The sequence below is a fragment of the Lolium rigidum genome, chromosome 7 (genome assembly GCF_022539505.1).
Source record: "Lolium rigidum isolate FL_2022 chromosome 7, APGP_CSIRO_Lrig_0.1, whole genome shotgun sequence".
Taxonomy (NCBI): Eukaryota; Viridiplantae; Streptophyta; class Magnoliopsida; order Poales; family Poaceae; genus Lolium; species Lolium rigidum.
Window position 1 is genome coordinate 316,299,422 of NC_061514.1, and position 17,765 is coordinate 316,317,186.

Sequence of the window (17,765 nt, forward strand, 5' to 3'; positions counted from 1 at the left end):
GAATATTTAGTCAATCAAAATGACGAACTTTTGCAACAGTGCATACAAGGGAGAACACTTTATTATCTTGATATTAATGTGAGGGATCATCTTATAATGCTACCGTCGCAATCTAAGCAAAATAAGATGCATAAAAGGATAAACATCAGATGCATGGATAATGTGATATGAAATGGCATTTTCTTCTTGTGCCTTTGATCTCGATCTCCAAAGCACATTAGCATGATCTCCATCATCACCTGGATTGCGCCAAGGTCCATGGCACTGCTTCATGGTTGTCCACCATCAATAGCAACTATTACAACTACTAACTCATAGTAATGAAATAAAACTATTACATGGTGATTGGCACGCAGGTCATGAAACAATAAAGGCAATCACTAGGCTTCTGCCGGTTGCCAAATTACAATAAGGATCATCTCATAGATCAAATATAAACATAATCACTTAATGGCCATATCACATCACACGACCCTGCAAAAACAAGTTAGACGCGTCTAATTTTCTTTGCATGTTTCACGTGGCTTGGGGCTTTCAAATAAGAACCGTTCTTACCTACGAACAAGAACCACAACGTTGATACAATTGTTGTCAAGTGCAAATTGTAAATTGGCTCTTACTATAGTGGGAGAGATAGACACCTGCAAAGCCACTTGTGCAATGCAAGTTGCACATCAAGCGTAGAGCAGGTTTCATGTGCGCGAACATGTAAGGTTAGCCCAGGCCGCTTCATCCCACCATCCCGCAAGATGCAAATTACACGAAAAACAAACGACAACAAAAGCATCAATGCCCATAAAACCATTATGTTCTACTCGTGCAACAGATCTACATATAGACACGACTCCGATATCACTGTAGGGTTCGTAGCATAGAAAACAAAAAAAATTCTACCGCAAGAGCGAATAAAACCAAGATCCAACCTATGGAAAAGCCAAAATTCAATCTATGAGATCTATGCAACGAGATAGATTAGAAACTAACCCTCACAGATCCAATCTATGAGATCTATGATATTTAGATGTAATAACTAAGTACTTTGAACCTGTTTATTTTGTTGTTGAACATCTAAATTCGTGTCCGCGGGCCGAATACGTTGGCCCGTTGGGAGCACCCTCAGTCGTAAATGGACGCACGGTCAAAAAAGACTATTTCCATGTCTGTAGGCCAACGTAGATGGACACGCACGACCACTTTCTGTGTCCGATTTGCGTCGCCCCGTTGGAGATGTCTAACATTTGGACGAGCTACGCTTACAAGTGTTCCACCCATACCCCACCACCCTGTAGTCTGTGTGTCAGTGCATGTATCGGCCGTGGTCATCATTCCCTGTTACACTTGTCTCCCCTACATAGCTTGCTTGTCCCCAAGTAAGTGCGTGTGGAAAGAGAGTCTTCATCACATTCAAATCTTCCCACATTGCCGCATTCACCGCGATACGCTTGTTAGTCATCTTGTTCAACATTAGTTCTTTGTTACGAATATTATGATAACTTACAAGTTTTATAATAAAATTTAGACTAGTAATTAGTTAACAGTATAAGGGAACCACCTAGGCTCATCCACAGTCCTTTGACATTCTAAACCGTTCGATCGGGTTATAGCAACATGTTGTAGCTGCTACGATCAGTTTGGCTAGGCAGAGGATGGAAGGGGTCGGGCATTTTGTCCCTAGGGGAACATGTACGGTGAGATGCGGAAGCAAAAAAAAAAAGCCGACGCTGGTTATGAGTCATGACTACCAATAGACACCGGTCCAGCTCAACATCATGTTAGGTTGATACAACCATGCAATATTTTATTTTCTTTTTCTTTTTTCTATGATACATAAGCTGTACAAATCTCAAGTGGCACATGGACCACCTTGTCCACCCTCTATAGATTTGACACTACCAACGGACATAGAATCCAAATAAAAACATACAAGCTCATTACAAAAAGTCCAAACTGAGTAACCAACAATAAAGATTTCACAATTTGAAAGTTACAAGACACATAATTCGTAACTATTACAAACTAACATAGTATTCACTTAACTTGAATAGAAATCTAAATTATAGGACACTTCCAAGGAACCACTAGATGGTAGATCACAAATTATTGACTTGGTTATAACCTGAATAATTTGAACACGGTGAAAGTAACATATGCATGAAACTTTATGTGAACATAGGTGGTGTGCACCACGTGTTGTGTGTTTACAGATAGCGTTTCATGCACTCGTCCATCCTGGTGTATTGAACTTCTGGGTAGAGCAGAGAAGCCTCTTCTTCCCCATCCTCCTCGATGTCAAAGTTTGTCAAGCAACCCTCATAGAAAATGTGGTAGTAATGTCCTACCCCCACCTGATTAGCAAGGTCCATACCTGGATATAAGTAAGCAGGATAGTAAGCATGTAAATTGAGGATTTTCAAGGGTGAAACTCGGTTTTGCAACTTCCTTAAAAAGGGGTTTTAAATAATAGATGTTACTAACTGGAGATGATAGTTATAATTTTCTCATGGAATTTTTTACAAAACATGGATACGATATTACTTCTTGAAGTAGACCGAATCATGCTCTTAATTCCAATTACAACTTGCATACGAGATCCATATTTAAAATTGTAGGGAAGACTTAGGCATCCACATTGACGATACCGAAAATAAATATTATGTAATACGTTGACCTTTAATATTATCTCTAACAAGTGATGACTTCATGTGCCGAAAATATGTGATGAAAGACGATTATTAGAAATCGTGTGAAAAGGGTATGACTTCAGGTACAAACAAATAATAATTTTGATATTATCTTATGAGGCAAGTGATCATTCCTTGATTAAAGTAAGGCATGCTTCTGTCTCTTCGCTCGCTCACATGTTCAAGTGAAGACATGATTCAGGTGTACATGGCCTATAACTAAAACACCTCTCCACAAAGATGAAATGTTTTGCACACATTTATATTTGTAAACTTATTTTCACCAATATAATTTTGATTCAACAGAAATGTATCGTTGTTACCTTCCATTGACGCCAAGAATTCATCACTTGTAATGGGGATTTTCTCAAGAACCTTTCCTGAGAGGTTTTCCCATTTAGCAATCAACTCATTTTGACTAAGGATGTTCTCTGTCGGTCTTAGGTATATTGTCTTGTTCAAGGCCCGTGGATCATCAATGCACTTGATTGTGTATGTCCCGACGTCATCTTCGTCCATGAATACCACTTCATAGTACAACATAACTATATTTAGTTTGAAGTAGGATTTTGAAGGGAGCCGCAAATACATCTAGCCCGGGATTCACACAGTTAGGATAAATTAATATGTACAACAAACGTCCATCTTTACCTTTGACATTGCCATCTCCATATATGTGAACTTTCTCTTTGGGTGGAAGAAGTGTAGACATTTGACACAGGTTAGGAGCAAAGTAAGTAGCAAAACAATTCGCTGAAATGTAGGTGTGGGGAATGTTTGCTTCTTCTATCCTCCTCCTTATCTCCATCTTCTCATCAAATGTGACCCTTCCTGGTTCAAGGGCGTGACCCATCCTTGCTGGGTCCATGCCGAATTCAGATGGTAGGAAACGCTGCATGCAAAATTATGCGTCTTATGATTGTGCTGGAGACATTTTCATCACTTTAATACAACAAACTAGTTAAGAACAATCACAACATATATGTCATACTCATAATACTACAATTTGTTTGTTAATTCATAACCTATTTTTTGACAAGAATTATTTTGTCACACGTACCCATCTTTAGGTGGTGGCTTGCTCTTCTTTAAGTCAACTATGGCTTCTATAAACAGGGAGAACATAAGATACAACCAAATAATGGGTAACAAATAACTTATCGTCGCTACATCAGCACAACTCTCGGCTATGATACAAAAAACCTGCAGAGGATCAAAACCTCGCTGCATCACCACGATAGTTAGGTGACAGTGTGAATGATATAGGTGATTGCGAGATCATGGATGTCTGGGTGGGGGACCGGATGGCTCTCCGGCGAGCGGCGTTGCAGTGGCTCTTTTCTTCGACCGTGTGGACGGTCAAGAGCGGTTGGCGGGGAATCCTAGTGTTGGTGGTTCTTCGGCAGTGGCCGCATCCAGAGCGTGTCATGGAGGTCAGGTTTGATGGTAGCAGGCGGTCCATTGGTTCGTGGTATGGCATGGAGGTTTTTTCGGGCGAAAGCCTAGCGCTTCGACGCCAGCAGTGGCGATGCATGTGGGTGTCGTGACCCTCCTGGGGTGTCACTTTTACCTCCCCCACACCAAAACTCTGGGTGAAAACCCTAAACCATTTAGGTCTCGGCGACATCGGCACGTGGTGTCATCATCTTGTTGGGGACGTTGGCGTGGAGCTCGGTTCCCCTCGATCCTGTTGTGCTTCCACCAACGGACGTACTCGAATCGAACCATGGTTATCTTCATTGTTTGCGTAGTGTGTTCTCGTTGGCCTCTCACCCTTTACACGTTACTTTGTTGTCTCCAGTCCTGGTCCTCGGTATTTGCTGGCAGGATTGGCTCTCCACTCCCAAGAGTGAGAGGGCAGGCGGTCCTGGTCTAGGGCAATGAAGTCCGGTGGTTTCACAAGGTGTTGTTACATCTTTAGTCGGGTCTCTTAGATGTGTGTGGAGGGTCCGATCTCTCATGTTTTTGTTCTTTATATTTGTACTGCTTTGTAAGAGGGTTTCATCATCACTTTGTGTTGGTTCAGCCGTGTGACTTTATTTATAAAGTGGAACGAAACCCTATTTAGAGGAATACAAAGTCTTGACTAGTAGCTGCTTTATTAATACTATGTGGTTTATGAGCTACAAAATCACAACGCGAAGTACTATTAGGTACAGATTCAAATTACTACATAATTTTGGAATAGTTCTTAGTCGAACTCTCGTGTTAGCCGATCAAAATACAACATTACATGGAGTATGGTGCAAGTGCAACTTTGGAGAATCATATCCTTCAAAAATGTGATTAGACTCGTGCCTCTAGAAATAGTTCTATTTTTCGAATGCTCCTAGCAGAAGATCGGTGTCTTCTAGTTGGTGTTGGTCTTCCTAGCAAAGAGAATGGGAGTTCGAGTTCCATCAGAATCAGATTTCAGAAATTCTCACTAAGGAGGGGTTCTATCTTCATGAGACTCCTCCGCTAGGCATAGTTGGTGTTGGTCTCATGCAGGTCCAATAATACACCAGCTTAGTTGAAAATACGCACCAGGTAAGGGGACTGCTGATCCCGCCACGAACAATCGTCCCAAAAAACGGTATTTTCCATTTAAAATTAAGATAAATTATGACCGTACACATATCCTTCGTACTCCCTAAGTTGTATAAAGGATGTCTGATGTTTCAGCTCAGGAATTATCCTACCCCAAAAATTGCGTTTCAGCTTGAAGGGGACCAACGATCTAGTGCTGATGTTGTTGTGCAACTTTCGGGACCCACTGACCCACATCAACTCACGATCCATGACTTGCATGATCGTTAATGCAAGATATGAAATGTCACCAGAAAGCATCCAAGGAAAGTGTTTCACTTTATCGAAGATTGGTGCTTGGTGTCTTGTCAAGGTCATCACACAGTATTTCAGGTTGTCTCGGTCTGCTGAGGAATAGAATACCGACAGCTCCGTCCTAATGCTTTTCATTGGCCCGGCGACTGAACTTTTACTGTTTTCACTTTGTACGGAAGAAAAGTACTTTTTGTGTAATTATAAATTTTAGACATGAATATTGCTGGGAACCAAAAACATCGAAATCTGCCACAAACACAGGAATCGCTTGGTCTCCATTTGTAAAGACAGTTTGCCCTGACTTGACTTTTCGTGAAAGAAAGAGGGGTGGCAGCTAGGGTGGGAACCCTATCAGCTGAGAATCAACGAGTACTTGTCTCCTCTACTAACCGATCCGCTGGTTTGACGGGGTAGATACCTTGGACCTGTGCTCAGCGTTGTAGAAGTTGCCTAAAGTTAGAGTTTGCTCAATCGGTATCGTCGTTATGATGGCTATGGTGGTGTTGCATGTGACAAGAATAAGCTATATCCGCCTCCTCCTCCACCTTGTCGGCAGCGATCTCCTGGTGACGTTGAGAAGGCCGGGGATTCATCTGGTCACCTCTTCCCTGGAGAGGTGGATCTCGTCTAATCTACGTGTGTTATAGGTTTGGTGTCATAAAATTCGGGTCAATTAAAGGGTTCAATGGCGACGACTTTGGCTCTGGAACACGTGCGCAAAGACTTCCTGGTTATCATCAACAACGTTAGGCGGGCTTCGGTAAGGGAGCGGCGATAGTGCCGCGCTGACCGGCTCACTCTGGCGGCACTAGTGGTCTTTAGATGGTCCAATTATATCAATGTAATTTTTATTATGTTATAGGTGTTCTATACTTCTTGTGAATATATTTGGATCTTTCCCCAAAAAACAGATAAAATTTAATGTGTGCTTTTCCCCGTACAATATCTAAGCGAAAACTGAAGAGCATTGGAACACATAAATATCAGATAGAATCCTCCAGAAAATGCACTAAAGTTCCGGTTGTAATGAGTAGGGTGTTAAGTGAGATCCCATCGAAATTTCACTTCTAATGCATTTTGCTTTTTGAGTGCAAATTTTGATACTAAAATTTAAAACTAGAAGTGGTAAAATACACTATAAATAAAATCTCACTGAGATCCCACCTTAACACCTTAGTAATGAGGTCCAGGCAAATACTACAATATATATGTGTGCGTCTGCGTGTGAGTGTGTGTAATACCTGGTTTGCTGTTTCTATATGACTGAGAAATTATGATTTCTAAATGGAGCAAGTTGCGTATAAGACTTTTCTTTTGACCTGTTGCGTATAAGACTTGGAGTTGTAAAAAAGTTGTGTCGGACCTTTGGTGTAATTAGTAATTACACCAACTGCACATAATGTAAAAACAGAAAGAAAATGTAAATACCCAACCTCTTCTAAAATGCCAAACTTACTCAATTTTCGATAGATATAGATGGGTGCTAAGATTTGTTTTTGCTTTTGTTTTTGTTTTCTAAAGATAGATGGGTGCTAAAGATGGTGAACTAGAAATACGAAATTCTCATTTGAACTGAAATTTTTTACAGTTGCATATATATTACCTCCCCTGAGTGAGATAGCCTACCTTGACATTTCCAGCTTCTTTGATAGCCTCCACCAGCTTGAGCTGCAGCATGAGGTTGTGGCTACGGAAGTGAACCCCGGACATGGCCGACACCACCACGTCCACCTGCTTCACGGCGGCGACGAGGGCGTGGTGGTCGTCAAGCGACGCCTCGACGAGACGTGCTCCTTGCGCCTTGAACGCCAGAAGTATATGGAGCTTGTCGATGTCGAGGCCGATCTCCGGCCTCATCAGGACGTAGGTCTCGTGGCCCTGAGCTAAGCTCGCCTTCACAATCCTTCTGCCGATGTAGCCAGTGCCACCAACTACAAGAACCCTGCTCTTCTCCATGCCTGAGATAGAAGCTGCAAATTGATGTCGTCGTTGGCTTCCGCAAGTGACGCCGTAGTACTATATAGAGGTTCGTGGCCTGTGTCTGCTAGAGAGCTGGGGTCGCAATTTGTGAGCGGGACACAGGCTGCTATCAGGCCCATGCCACTTTTTGTGGTCGGGAGTTGCTATTCTTCCTCGGTTGTTCTTCGCGGCTGTTTATTTTCTCATAATAGTCGTGAAATCGAGAGGAGTGGTAGAAAACGCAACCCGTCGTGGAGTGGATATCCGTTAGAGTCAATGATCCGTCAAATCGTTATTATTATTAAAGTAACCTGCAGTTGGTGTGCGATGGTACCAGAGACCAGGTGATATGGCTTGCCAACGACCTAGTCGCTTCATTGAGATTTGGCGTTGCGATGTCACGCTGTCCTTTATTTGATCTCAGTACTTCTACTTTCTTTTGTGAGCACACGTGGTTCTTGGCTTGCAATTTGTAGCTCAGGTTGATACAATGGGAAGAATCAACTTAACTTTTCTCTCAACGTCACATGATGTCATTAAATTTAAGTTGCATATCCCATGTTGCAATGACTAGCACGGTTAATGAAGCAATCGAATGGTCCTCGGTATTTATCTTAGTCGCGAGCCATGTACAAGTAGTAAAATCTCAATTGCACATAGGTGATGTGATTGTGCAGAAGGTGCATGAAAGCATATGGTGTGTTGAATGTAGATGGGCTGCAGCCCAGTAAGGCAGCCCATATAGTCTACAATTTCTGAAATCTTAAGACCCATCACGTTGGCAGCTTGGGACAGCCTTGGGGACAAAGTTTAGTCCCACATTGCTAGTTGGGAGAGAGTTGAAGTGGTATATAAGGGATGCTGTTCTAGTCATTCCAAGTGAGTGAGAATAGAAGGAGCCCTCGCGCACTCCTCCTCCTCCGCCCGCCCCGCCTCGTCACGCACGCACGCACGCACGCACGCCGCGTTTCGTGACTCGAGTTCGAGACACACACAACGAAGCCTAAATTTTTGTTTGGTGCACCAACTGAGTTGGGTACGTGTCGACCTGCATGTGCATGCTTGCCGCATGTCCCTGGCTTCCTACGCGTGGCAACGCGGTCGGGGCGGTCTCTCCTCTCAGGCTATACAAGGAGACCGATCAGATCTGGAGAACAGTGCTCTTAGATCTCTCTCTCGCGAAGTTCTTTTTGCTATGCTACTCTCTAGTCTTCCCCATCCCCCCATCCCGGCGACTGTGTGCACAGCCGTCCGGGAGAGCAGGACTCCGAAACTCCGTCCGTTGAGATCCTGCACCGGGAGACGGGCGATAAGGTTTTTGGGGAGCGTCTCGGCGCGGCCGCTCGTCGTCTTGTTCGTCTTCTTCATCGACGGTTCGGCTGCTTCATCGACGGATCCGACTACACCATGGGCGACATCAACAACTCCCATGGTGGTGCTCGGTGCTGCTGCTCGGTGCGACTTTCCCGGTCGCGATGTACGTGCTTTTGCTCTCCTACCTTGCACTGCTACTTGTCCCATGTTCAGATCTGATGCATGTGCTTAGTCTGATGTGTATGGTTAAGTATGCTTGTGCATCTGTAATCTTGCTTTCGGTAATTAAACTCACACGGAAATTGCCTAATAATCCAACAATCCAAAAACCTTATTTGCTTAGGCAATTTTCACCGTCTGGTTTTCCTGCTGCGCTTAAACCGAGCCCGTTTACGGGTTCTCATTTCAAGAGATGGCAGAGTAAGACCCTCTTGTGGCTCACTTCTATGAGCGTGCACCGAGTTGCGGAAGGTACTCCCAGAGGTCCGCTTACTCCTGACGAGGATAAAGCGTTCAGGGATGCCACCGTAATCTTTGTGGGTGCTGTCCTAAGTGTGCTTGGAGACAAGTTGGTTGATGCTTATCTGCACATACGAAATGGGAAGGAAGCTGTGGGATGCACTCTGGACGCTAAGTTTGGTGTTGCCGATGCCGGAGGTGAACTGTATGCTATGGAGCAGTTCAATGACTACGGAATGGTTGAGAACCGATCCGTAGTAGAACAGGCTCATGAGATACAGATCATGGCAAAGGAACTTGAGTTCCTCAAGTGTGTGCTACCGGACAAGTTTGTCGCGGGATGCATTGTCGCTAAGCTTCCCCCTTCATGGAGGAACTTTGCCACTTCTCTCAAACATCAGAGGCATGAGTTTTCTGTTGAGAATATCATGGGCTCTCTAGATGTTGAGGAGAAGGCGAGGGCAAAAGACAAACACACTGGAGGAACCGAGGGATGTTCTGCTGCCAATATGGTGCAGAAAAATGCCCACAAGTCCAAGGGAAAGAACAAGGGAGTCTCCCAGACCACCAACTTTAAGAAGAAGGGGAAAACGGAGAAGAAAGATCCTTGCTGGGTGTGTGGCGAGACGGGCCATTGGGCTAATCGTTGTCCACAAGGCAAAGGAAAGAAATGTCGGTCGGACGGAACTCAAATTCTGTCAGCATGATCATTGGCAACACAGAGGAAGGAACTACAGGGTATGGTAATATATTACCTACTGTTCTTTCAGTGTTTCAGCCCACGGAATGGTGGGTTGATACAGGTTCCAATGTTCATGTGTGTGTGCTGACATCTCCATGTTTACCTCTTATCAGGCCCGAGGTTCCTCAGTAATGATGGGGAATGGGTTACATGCTACTGTTCGTGGTGTTGGCACGGTAGATCTGAAGTTTACTTAGGGAAAGATCGTGCAACTGAAGAACGTGCTGCATGTCCCTTCTACCAAGAAGAATCTCGTTAGTGGCTCCCGTCTTATGAAAGATAGGTTTAAGTTGGTGTTTGAGTCCAATAAAATTGTACTGTCCAAGTATGGAACTTTTGTTGGAAAGGGATATGAATGTGAGGGAATTTTTCGTTTCTCTCTAGAAGACTTCTGTGAAAATGTTGTGAACCATGTAAGCACTAGTGTTAATGAAACTAATGTTTGGCATTCACGACTTTGTCATGTTAATTTCGGTTGTATGACGCGGCTTGCTGATATGAGTTTAATTCCGAAATTCACCTTTGTTAAAGGCTCTAAGTGTCATGCTTGTGTGCAAGCAAAGCAACCTCGCAAGCCTCACAAGCCTGCGAAGGAAAGAAACTTGGCACCAGTAGAGCTCATACATTCAGATCTATGTGAGATGAATGGTGAGTTGACAAGAGGTGGAAAGAAATATTTCATGACTCTGATTGATGACTCCACTAGGTACTGTTATGTGTATCTCCTGAAAACTAAAGATGAGGCTCTTGATTTCTTTAAAATCTATAAGGCTGAAGTTGAGAATTAACTTGAAAGAAAGATAAAAAGGGTTCGGTCCGATCGTGGTGGAGAGTACTTTTCTAATGAGTTCAATTTATTCCGTGCGGAACATGGTATAATCCATGAGAGGACGCCTCCCAATTCCCCACAATCCAATGGGATTGCGGAAAGGAAAAACCGTACTCTAACAGATTTGGTTAACGCCATGTTAGATGTTTCGGGTTTATCCAAGGAATGGTGGGGGAGGCTATATTGACTTCGTGTCATGTCCTAAACCGTGTTCCAACCAAGAATAAAGAGATTACCCCTTATGAGGAATGGGAAAAGAAAAGACCAACACTCTCCTACCAAGCTACGAACTTGGGGTTGTTTGGCTAAAGTGAATTTGCCAATCACCAAAAAACGAAAGCTTGGACCAAAAACCGTGGACTCTGTCTTTCTTGGTTATGGTGCCCATAGCATTGCTTATAGATTTCTTGTGGTGAAATCTGGAGTGGACGACATGAATGTTGGCACCATCTTTGAGTCAAGAGATGCTACATTCTTTGAGGATATATTTCCTATGAGAGACATGCATGGCATGTCTAGTTGGGAATCTGATCCAATACATGAAACTCCTATGGAGTCTGATGAGGAATCTGATGATGAGAGTTCAGATTCGATGAAGATGACAATGAAGCTCCCACAAGGAGTAAGAGACAAAGGACTGCAAAGTCTTTTGGTAATGATTTCATTGTGTATCTTGTGGATGATACTCCTACTACCATTTCAGAAGCTCTCGCATCTCCTGATGTAGACTACTGGAAGGAAGCGGTTCAAAGCGAGATGGATTCCATCTTGGCTAATGGAACATGGGAGTTAACTGAGCGTCCTTATGGGTGCAAACCTGTAGGATGTAAATGGGTATTTAAGAAGAAGCTTCGAGCTGATGGTACTATTGAGAAGTACAAAGCTCGGCTTGTAGCCAAAGGCTATACCCAAAAGGAAGGCAAAGATTTCTTCGATACTTACTCACCTGTGGCGAGATTGACCACCATTCGAGTACTACTGTCATTGGCTGCCTCACACGGTCTTCTCGTTCATCAAATGGACGTTAAGACGGCTTTCCTAAATGGGGAGTTGGACGAGGAAATTTACATGGAACAGCCTGGTGGTTTCGTACTAGAAGGTCAAGAAAGAAAGGTGTGTAAATTAAAGAAATCTTTGTATGGTCTCAAACAAGCACCCAAACAATGGCATGAGAAGTTCGAAAGAACTTTAACATCTGTGGGCTTTGTTGTCAATGAAGCTGACAAATGTGTGTACTACCGCCATGGTGGGGATGAGGGAGTTGTCCTATGCTTGTATGTGGATGACATACTAATTTTTGGGACAAGCCTCAAAGTGATTGAGGAGGTAAAAACCTTCTTATCTCAATGTTTCGAGATGAAAGATCTTGGAGAAGCTGATGTTATATTGAACATCAAGCTATTGAGAGATGAGAATAATGGGATTACACTTGTGCAATCTCATTATGTTGAGAAGGTGTTGAATAGATTTGGCTATGCTGATTGCAAATCTTCTCTCACACCTTATGATCCTAGTGTCTTGCTTCGAAAGAATGAAAAGGCAACTAGAGATCAATTGAGATACTCTCAAATCATTGGTTCACTCATGTATTTAGCTTGCGCTACGAGGCCTGATATCTCGTTTGCTGTATGTAAAGTTAGCCGGTTTGTGGCCAACCCGGGAGATGATCATTGGCATGCTCTTGAGAGAGTGATGCGCTATCTAAAGGGAACCATGCGTTATGGAATTCATTATACCGGGTATCCAAGAGGACTTGAAGGGTATAATGATTCCAATTGGATTTCTGATGCTAAAATGAAGGCCACAAGTGGATATGTTTTCACTCTTGGTTGTGGCGCTGTTTCCTGGAAGTCTTGCAAGCAGACCATCTTAACGAGGTCAACAATGGAAGCAGAACTCACAGCATTAGATACAGCTACTGTCGAAGCGGAATGGCTTCGTGAGCTCTTGATGGACTTGCCTATGGTTGAAAAACCAATACCGGCCATCCTCATGAACTGTGATAATCAAACTGTGATTATCAAAGTGAAAAGTTCTAAGGATAATATGAAAAGTTCCAAACATATAAAGAGGAGACTAAAGTCTGTCAGAAAACTGAAGAACTCCGGAGTGATAGCATTGGATTATGTCCAAAGTGCTAAAAATCTGGCAGATCCTTTCACAAAAGGACTATCAAGAAACATGATAGACCTTGCATCGATGGAGATGGGTTTGAGACCCACTTGAGTTGCCGAGGGGGTAACCCAACCTATGTAATCGGAAATTCCATGAAGTAGGATTTGGGAAAACAAACCAGAGCAACTGAGTTGAGAGAAAATTTAATACTCCCACTCCGCTGCAGATGCAATTCTCTCATAGCTACTGTAAGGCATGTTGACAATGCCTTAATGTGTTCTGAGCGGCTCTTGATGAGCGAAGACGCCGTCCTACAGGGCGATCTTTTGAAGAACACACCTATATGAGTGACACTACTGGTCATAGTGTGGGAGATTTGGGTGAATCTCTAGTAAGCTCATGAAGGGCCGAGGAGTATGACTTATAAGCTCCACCCGAGGGGAAGACTATGGTAGCCTAGTACCGTGCCGGCATTGAGCGAAACTTGCTGCACAAAGACTGACAATTCAAGGCATAGTCCATTGTTCAGTTGTAGTCAAGCGTAGCACCTTGCCTAAGTGGAAGTTCAACTTAACAGTCTCCACCGAAATGCAGGTATATTAAACAGTGAATGGAACTAATGTGTCATCTGATGTGCATATGAGATCTGGTGGAGGATTGTTGAATGTAGATGGGCTGCAGCCCAGTAAGGCAGCCCATATAGTCTACAATTTCTGAAATCTCAAGGCCCATCACGTTGGCAGCTTGGGACAGCCTTGGGGGACAAAGTTTAGTCCCACATTGCTAGTTGGGAGAGAGTTGGAGTGGTATATAAGGGCTGCTGTTCTAGTCATTCCAAGTGAGTGAGAATAGAAGGAGCCCTCGCGCACTCCTCCTCCTCCGCCCGCCCCGCCTCGCCTCGTCGCACGCACGTCGCGTTTCGTGACTCGAGTTCGAGTTCGAGACACACTCAAGGAAGCCTAAATTTTTGCTTGGTGCACCAACTGAATTGGGTACGTGTCGACCTGCATGTGCATGCTCGCCGCGTGTCCCTGGCTTCCTACGCGTGGCAACGCGGTCGGGGCGGCTCTCCTCCCAGGTATACAAGGAGACCGATCAGATCTGGAGAACAGTGCTCTTAGATCTCTCTCTCGCGAAGTTCTTTTTGCTGTGCTACTCTCTAGTCTTCCCCATCCCGGCGACTGCGTGCACAGCCGTCCGTGAGAGCAGGCATCCGAAACTACGTCCGTTGAGATCCTGCACCGGGAGACGGGCGATAAGGTTTTTGGGGAGCGTCTCGGCGCGACTTCTCGCTGCTGTTCGTCTTCTTCATCGACGGTTCGGCTGCTTCATCGACAGATCCGGCTACACCATGGGCGACATCAACAACTCCCATGGTGGTGCTGGTGCTGCTGCTGGTGCGACTTTCCCGGTCGCGATGTACGTGCTTTTGCTCTCCTACCTTGCACTGCTACTTGTCCCATGTTCAGATCTGATGCATGTGCTTAGTCTGATGTGTATGGTTAAGTATGCTTGTGCATCTGTAATTTTGCTTTCGGTAATTAAACTCACACGGAAATTGCCTAATAATCCAACATGGTGTGAGGACTTTTACAGTACCCCAAAATTAGTATGTGCCATTCATTCCTATTGATCCAATGGCTAGAATGTTTTTGTACTCCACCACTAATCCTATGGAGTACTAGCTCAAAAGCCATGGAGTACCTTGATCCCAGGGGCAAAACTGTTATCAGCTTTCCAAGAATATACGGCGAAGTATTCGAAATCTGAAAACGTATGATCTTGTTCGTGGCGGCCGGAGCTCGGACGCTGCCACGACTTGTTGGCGATGACAAGACGAGCCTCCTACCAGTCTCCACATTCATCATCATGGGATGGACGTAGCAAGTCCACACGGCAGGGATATACACCTCTGTCGGGACAACTTATTTTTTAGTTATACCTGAATCCAATCCACTACAGAAGATGCCTAACAAGTTTAATCTAAACCATGCGCGTCATTGTTGTATGATGAACTAGAACCCAACAGAATCAACTTAATTCACACAGAGGTAGTGATAATTTTCAAATCGAAATCAAATCATTTTCATTAGATCTGGGTTGAACTTCATGGACACAAATTAGCAGTTGGTTCATCGTCTCGTGCATAGCAGATAGCCCAAAAGATTGTGCTGAAACCAGAGGCTTTGATGGTTGGGATGAGGTAGCAATGGAGAGGGCCTGCTTTTGATCGGAATGAAGTCTGCGTTGCGCTCGGAAGGAGCGGACCCATGGAGCTTGGGAAGATTGGGTGTAGAGCGCGATCGGGAGGGTAGAGGCGACGGCGTATGATGTTGTTTTTTTCGAAACGGGAAAAAAAGTCGCATCAGCTTCTGCATCTAAAGGATGCACACGGCTTTTTATTAGATTATTTGCAAACCTTACAAGAAGCAATACAAAAAATCAACCTCGAAGCCACCTCACTAGACCTACAGTGGGATGAAGGGGGTGACAATACATCAACTGACATCATCCAAAAATCAAATGTCTTTCCAAACCGTCCAATAGCAGGTGAGAAGCACATCCAGTCAAGCAGACTCTTCGCGCACGCCAACGCACACGTCACAGAAGTTGCTACCGCCGTCTTCCTCGACTCCATCTTCAAGAGAGATCATCGCATTAACCTTGCAAGACCTGCGATGGCGTATGATGTATCAGGGGTAACTGAAAAAGTCAAAAATGCCCTGCTAAATGGATGGCTATATACGTCTGGTACTCCCATCCTCCAAATAGAGTACCAGGGTACCCTAAAAAACTATTAAGTTGTTCAAGTTTCACTCTCTAATTTCTGAAAACCATTCATAATACACCTTTGCGCCGATTGATGGGTTTGATGTGGGTTTTTTTTCTTGAGAAACACAGTACAAACGCAGACGCTCACATACACGCGCATACACTCACCCCTATGAACGCACACACGCACACCCCTACCCCTATGAGCACCTCCGGAAGACTGAGCCGGCGATTTGGATCTTGAAATTGACGAAGTCACCACATGCGTCTCGCTGTCGACGGGAACGTCGCCTCCCACTGAATGAATATTCCGCCTTTATGAGACACACAGATGTCAAACCTGGGGTTTGAATTCTGGTGGGCTGGGGGTACAACCACCCTCCTAACCACCCAACCTCAGGTTGGTTCATGTGGGTTTTATTACCACATCGGCGGTTCTTTCCCTATATCCAACCTTAACATACATGTACATGTATCGATAATTGATCTCGCATGTATTTACCTCCTGGTACATCTCTACCACTCTACTCCCTTCGTTCTGATTTAATCTACATTCAAAAAAATAAGACGAATTAGTAGTGCATTTATTAGTACTATTAGATATTTGAACAATCTATTCAATCTACATTGAAAATAACAACATTCGATAAAAAGAGTAAAACCACCTCCTTTTCAATGTTGTTGTTGACAAAAAATTAGAATGTAGAGTATTTTAAAACAAATTTTAAAGGTAGAACGTAGAATATTTTAGAACAGGGAGAGTACGTAGCATACCTCTCACACTCTCTCTTCTCGCGAGATATTCTGTTTGTGAAACTCGATCAGGGCACGATCCGATCCATCTCCTTTGCTGGTGAGCTAGATCCCGGGGCCGACGCCATCCAATCTGCTCAGCGACAGGGGGCATGCAAGGGCATCTCATCCGTTTGCGTCTGCACGGATAAATACATGCTTCAGCGGATAGACGCAAAATAACCGCAGCGCGCAGAGATGCAAACGTGAATCAAATATGCGGCCGCGCGTCCGTTTTGGTCTGGCTGGCCCCCTTCTCTCCTCATTGAATGGATTCATGCCCATGTGCTGGCCATTAATATCTACACAAAAGACATCTTTTTTTCTCTCTTCTTTCTAATTAATGCATAGTACAATTATCTCTAAGAAGGTGCTGATACATGCGCGAAATCACTTACGGAGTCATCACATACACAGCAGGCAGGGTGGTTGTTTCCGATTTTTAAGCAAAGAAAGCAAACTGAACCAACCAATTCGTTCCACGTCAGTCCGTAGTGGTTTCCGTAACCAAGAAATCCGTACGTCTAGGATTATTGTACATGCGCATATGTGATCAATTTTCGTGTTCGCACCCGACATAAATAGACACAAATTATATCCAAAATACTTTGGGCCGGTGGAGATGCCATAAAGGCAGGAGCGGGCAGGGAAAGGCGGCGTCTTGGCAAGGTATGGCGCTGGCGTCGAGTGCATCCTAGCCGGTGGATGCACTCCTCCATCACCCATCTCCCATATTGTTCCGTGGAGGAACACGCACAGAGGGATAAGATAGACACGTGCATCTCTTGCATCTCTTTTATCCTTCCAAGAAAGTATTCATGCATATACAGGTAAATGTAATGCGTATATTTTTTCCTTAGACCTACTACTACTACTAAGCATATTCTCCAACAGCGCAGTAAAAAGCATTCCTGGGAAATCGCCGATTTAGCGTGTGAAATCTATGCTCCTGCAGACGTGGTAAAGTTGTTGCGTACTCTAAAAATTTCCTAGATATCGGTTAAACACGGCATCGTGGGCGCTATATTTTGCGTGTTGGTTTCAGCGTGCGCAATGAAAGTGTGGTCGCGCGTTTAGATAAACCACCACCTTGAAACTTTCTTTTTTTCCTTTTTATCTTCCACCGCCCCTCCACCACCTGCCCCAGCACCCACGCGTCGTCGTCGGGATGCCTCCGCACCGCAACTTGAGCTCCTCCGATTTCTGTGAAGTCCGCATGGCTGGCCGGCAACTTCTATGTGGAGATTAGGGCAGGCGGCGAGCGCATTGGCCTCGACAC

The 17,765-nt window shown here is 44.3% G+C and overlaps 1 protein-coding gene across 1 annotated transcript; it reads right to left on the reverse strand.

Annotated features, from left to right (window-relative positions):
- Window positions 1–1,902: 1,902 nt before the first annotated feature.
- On the reverse strand, window positions 1,903–7,907 carry LOC124675570 (isoflavone reductase homolog). Its single transcript, XM_047211647.1, has 4 exons — window positions 7,131–7,907; window positions 3,333–3,573; window positions 3,005–3,208; window positions 1,903–2,365 (listed from the first exon to the last, which is right to left on the reverse strand). The coding sequence occupies exons 1-4, from the start codon at window positions 7,458–7,460 to the stop codon at window positions 2,199–2,201; spliced, it is 942 nt and encodes a 313-aa protein (XP_047067603.1). The 5' UTR covers window positions 7,461–7,907; the 3' UTR covers window positions 1,903–2,198.
- Window positions 7,908–17,765: the final 9,858 nt, after the last annotated feature.

Excerpts from the sequence above, each read along its gene's own strand:
- LOC124675570 (XM_047211647.1), bottom strand. The coding sequence starts at position 7,460 with ATGGAGAAGAGCAGGGTTCTTGTAGTTGGTGGCACTGGCTACATCGGC. Across the intron at positions 3,574-7,130 it reads AAGAAGCTGGAAATGTCAAG|CGTTTCCTACCATCTGAATT; the intron begins GTAGGCTATCTC and ends TTTTGCATGCAG. Across the intron at positions 3,209-3,332 it reads TGGAGATGGCAATGTCAAAG|TGGTATTCATGGACGAAGAT; the intron begins GTAAAGATGGAC and ends TGTACTATGAAG.